Here is a 5,000-nt window from a genome sequence, read left to right as displayed (position 1 = left end):
TTAGAATACCTTGTAGCTTTGAAGATATAAAAGTTAGCTAGCAGTCAGCTGTGAGGTATGTTAATATTACGGTAGCTGATATTTTTTTCAATATCACAAACCATGGCGTGTGATTGTATGGAATAATTATAGAAGGTATTTATTCCATACCATGTAATGGAATAAGTGAAGGTTTTTAACACATAATGCAATAATCTGAATCAACCAGAATGTATGTTCTTCAGTTGAAACACATCCAAGGCTTCTGGGATTTTATGATGGAAGGTCCAAAGTAAATAAGGGGGGCCTGACAGACACCTCTTGAAGTTCATCTCTCTCACACACACACACACACACACACCTGTTGAAGTCCACCTCTCACACACACACCTGTTGAAGTTCACCTCTCACACACACACCTGTTGAAGTCCACCTCTCACACACACACCTGTTGAAGTTCACCTCTCACACACACACCTGTTGAAGTCCACCTCTCACACACACACCTGAAGTCCACCTCTCACACACACACCTGAAGTCCACCTCTCACACACACACCTGTTGAAGTCCACCTCTCACACACACACCTGTTGAAGTCCATTTCGTCAATCTTCGGGTAGTTTGCCTCCATTTTCTTCTGCTCCAGGTTCAGAAAGATGGTGAAGTTGACTAGAGACGGTTCTACTGGAAACATCTTAGAGAATCCAACTATCTCCCCTCCAATCTTATCCAGCATAGCCTTCACTCCTGGAGGATGGGAGAGATGTTAAACAGCCAGGATGACTGACTGACAGATAGACAACAGACAGAGAAGGTCACACAAATCAGACAGAGATGCAGGCAGACAAAACAGACAAGAAAAACAGACAGGCAACAGAAATACAAACAAATTAAATGCAAAACCTCAGTTTCAGTGAGGTGTTGGGCCACCAAAACCAGTAGTCTCTGGAACTGGAGGGATGGAGGTAACGGTACTCCACTGGATCCACTGGAAGGATGGAGGGAACAGTGTTCCAGTGGAGGGATGGAAGGAACAGTGTTCCAGTGGAGGGATGGAAGGAACGGTACTCCACTGGATCCACTGGAGGGAACAGTGTTCCAGTGGAGGGATGGAGGGAACAATGTTCCACTGGAGGGATGGGGGGAACAATGTTCCAGTGGAGGGCTGGAGGGAACAGTGTTCCACTGGAGGGATAGAGGGAACAGTGTTCCAGTGGAGGGATGGAGGGAACAATGTTCCACTGGAGGGATGGGGGGAACGGTGTTCCAGTGGAGAGATGGAAAGAACGGTACTCCACTGGAATCATTGGAGGGATGGAGGGAACGATGTGCCACTGGATCCACTGCAGGGATGGAGGGAACAGTGTACTACTGGAGGGATGGAACACCATTTGTCCATTAGATATTCCATTTTGGTATTTTGATGATGGTGGTAGAGAGTGCTGTCTGATATGTCCATAATCTCCCATAAGTGTTATATCTGGTTGGGATCTGTTGACTGTGAAGGCCACAGCATATGATCATTTTCACACTCAACAAACCATTCAGTGACCCCTTGAGAGACCCAATAATGAAGTCGCCAAGATCCTTTCCTCTTCCTTTCATCCAAAATCAAGGTTAACTGGGCCTAGTCAGCATTGGGTACATGCCAGAGAGCATGATGGGATGTTAGCTGTAAAATTCCTCCACTTATTCAGGTTTTTCCTTTAAATTTGTCACCAGTCTGAACATCAGACAATAAAACGGATAAACAAAAGACAGAAACAGACTGACAACAGACAGAATAAATCAAACAGACACATTAATAATGACAACAGACAGAAAACAGACATGCATCAGACAGAAAGACAGACAACTGACATAGAAAGTCAAATAAATCAGAAAGACAGATGGACAAACAGAATGACAGGCTGACATGCAGACAGACAGACAGTCAAACAGGCTAACAGACAGACCAACAGACAGGCTAACAGACAGACTTACTAGGCAGAGCTGTAGTGTCCAGACATCCAGAGTGACCAGGACAGAGAGAAACTCGCGATCATGATCATGGTCAAACACCCCCCCACCCCCACCCCCAGACACACAAACACACCACCACAAACACATATACACAAAGCATACCTGACACAACATTCTTGGTCTGATCTTGTACCATTCTGGGGGTGTCATTAAAGGACGAATATCCCTGAATAACAGAAGGTAACAGTATAAAATAATGGGCCAGAATCAACCTGTAGTACAGAACATGACAGTACAGTATAATGGACCAGAAGTTTGTTGTTGAAGGGTACGCTTGTTATGTTTAGATAAGAAAAGAACATCTCTTCATCTGTACACAGGAAGTCACGTTCATTCAAAGCACGGACGTAATTAGCCAATGGGCTTACAGTACTGGAATGTGTATTGCAGGTTGGGATGTCTGTGAAGCTTAGGTACTACCGGAAGGTCTTTGAGATTGAGTAAGATGAACTTGAGTTTGTAAGACCGAGTTTCCAGTCTGTACCATCATGAACAATAGACTATCAAATGCTGCAATAAATAATTGAATTACTCTCCCCTTGATGACCGGGTACGCAATCATTATTTCAACCACTATACGAAACAGCTGATTTCTATCACTGTAGAATAGAACAAAACAGTACAGAATAATATAATGGGCCAGAATAAACCTGTAGAACAGAACAGTATAATATAATGGGCCAGAATAAACCTGTAAAACAGAACCGTATAATATAATGGGCCAGAATAAACCTGTAGAAAAGAACAGTATAATATAATGGGCCAGAATAAACCTGTAGAACAGGACAGTATAATATACCAGAACTTTATTGATAAAGAGTAGAATAGTACCTTCTGTATAATGTCACTGAGGTCAGCCTTCATAACAATATCCAAACTGGCCAATTGGGGACTGACATCTGGTAGCTAGAGAGAGAGATGGAGAGAGATGGAGAGAGATGGAGAGAGGAGAGAAAGGGATAAATGGAGAAGAGGTGCAATGAAGAGTGAGAAAGTGTTAAGCAGATCTTTAGTGGTCTGATTGTCTTTAGTATTCATCATGTTTTGTGTGTTGTCTGATTGTCTTTAGTATTCATCATGTTTAGTATTGTCTGATTGTCTTTAGTATTCATCATGTTTAGTATTGTCTGATTGTCTTTAGTATTCATCATGTTTAGTATTGTCTGATTGTCTTTAGTATTCATCATGTTTCGTGTGTTGTCTGATTGTCTTTAGTATTCATCATGTTTCGTGTGTGTGGTCTGGATGGAGTCTGCATTCGTCTGTACCCCAGAGAAGTTGCCATTTGTTTCCAGCTGTTTAAGGGTGGACCGGATGTTGTTACAGGTGCGTGAGACAGCTCCATTAGAACATGCTGGGTCGGACAATGTATTGGAGAGCGAGGTCCGCTCCAACGCTAGACGAAAAGCCAGGCGAGATGTCCCTTCCTGAAGAACCTCCAACGAAGAACTCACACTCTCCAAAGCCTCCTTAGTCTCACGCATTGCTATGGAGAGGAGAGAGACATGAAAGAGAGAGAGAGAAGAGAAAGGAAGAGGGAGCAGAGATAAGAGAAAGGAGAAAGAGAGAGTGGAGGGAGAGGAGGGAGAGAGAGGACAGTTGTACACTATAGTTACCTGAGTAACACTGTTACCACATCAACAACACAGTTACCCCACCAATACCACAGATACACTGTTACCATACCAACACCACATATACACTGTTACCACATCAACAACACAGACACACTGTTACCACACCAACACCACATATACACTGTTACCATACCAACACCACATATACACTGTTACCACATCAACAACACAGATACACTGTTACCACATCAACAACACAAACAGACAGTTACCACACCAACTCCACAGATACACTGTTACCACATCAACAACACAGATACACTGTTACCACATCAACAACACAGACAGACAGTTACCACACCAACTCCACAGATACACTGTTACCACATCAACACCACAGATACACTGTTTCCACATCAACACCACAGATACACTGTTACCATACCAACACCACAGATACACTGTTACCATATCAACAACACAGACACACAGTTACCATACCAACATCACAGATACACTGTTAAAGATATGGTGTGGTTACAGATACACTGTTACCACATAAACAACACAGACACACAGTTACCATACCAACACCACAGATGCACTGTTACCATACCAACACAGCAGACACACCACTGTTCCCATACCCACCAGTGACAACACTCAATGGACATCAGGGCTTGTGTTCAGAAGTTTCTTATTGGCTACTGAAGGCCAAGTTTGATGAACTGATGCAATACAAACGTTGCACCAAACTGAACACAGCCCTGTTCATTAACATCACTCATCCCACAGCGACACCTTACTGAAACACCACTGACTAGATAGTTACCTTTGATGGCGTTCTCCACCTTGACTGAAGAAAACATACAGACAGACATGCTATAACCGTTAGTAATGGTAACAAAGCTTTATAGTGCCATCTCTGACCATATAATACTGTTATGGTTGAACATGGGTGTTATAATCTGTTAGAGGTGTAATAGTATGTAATTATGTTATAACATAACCAGAACATGACAACAATAGTCTGAAACCTCCGACCCAACAGAGGCCCAATATCTGGCAACAACCTTACATACATATTACAACAAGATAACATTTGTCATCTTGTTTCTTGTATCTGCTACTTACTGTCCAGGTCTGACAAGAATGTTCTTGGTGTACTGAGCTGTCAGTTAGTTATATTATATAATATAACTAACAACTTACATTAAATAACTAGCACCCTTGCCTATCTGGAGGAGACCATTGTTTTTTTTAACTAGTACTGACTTCATTAATAGCTACTTTATGGGAGAAAGAAGTACAGAAAGTTACCTGAAAGTTACTTTGGACATGGACAGCATATGTTAAACTACGTAACTGTAATGATTACAAATGTCTCATAACAGTGTTACGAAGCATTGTTACCTCCAACAG

General features: G+C 42.3%; 1 protein-coding gene across 7 annotated transcripts in view; it reads right to left on the bottom strand.

Annotated features, from left to right (window-relative positions):
* prom1b (prominin 1 b) overlaps nucleotides 1-5,000 on the bottom strand; it is a 35,804-nt gene that overhangs the window by 19,875 nt on the left and 10,929 nt on the right. For 2 of the 7 annotated variants that reach the window (XM_029118211.2, XM_029118213.2), the window contains exons 7-13: nucleotides 4,992-5,000; nucleotides 4,411-4,434; nucleotides 3,270-3,487; nucleotides 2,833-2,907; nucleotides 2,104-2,167; nucleotides 1,963-1,971; nucleotides 567-726 (exon numbers count right to left, since the gene is read on the bottom strand). The exon at nucleotides 4,992-5,000 is cut by the window's right edge and continues 81 nt beyond it. In XM_029118211.2, coding sequence (XP_028974044.2) covers nucleotides 567-726; nucleotides 1,963-1,971; nucleotides 2,104-2,167; nucleotides 2,833-2,907; nucleotides 3,270-3,487; nucleotides 4,411-4,434; nucleotides 4,992-5,000 — 559 coding nt within the window. The remainder of the gene's footprint in view (nucleotides 1-566; nucleotides 727-1,962; nucleotides 1,972-2,103; nucleotides 2,168-2,832; nucleotides 2,908-3,269; nucleotides 3,488-4,410; nucleotides 4,435-4,991) is intronic. The other 5 variants (XM_029118212.2, XM_029118215.2, XM_029118214.2 and 2 more) reach the window with 3 other exon arrangements.

The sequence above is a fragment of the Esox lucius genome, chromosome 25 (genome assembly GCF_011004845.1).
Source record: "Esox lucius isolate fEsoLuc1 chromosome 25, fEsoLuc1.pri, whole genome shotgun sequence".
NCBI lineage: Eukaryota > Metazoa > Chordata > Actinopteri > Esociformes > Esocidae > Esox > Esox lucius.
The sequence above is the reverse complement of the archived record's forward strand: the minus strand, read 5'-3'. Positions and strand labels throughout refer to the sequence as shown.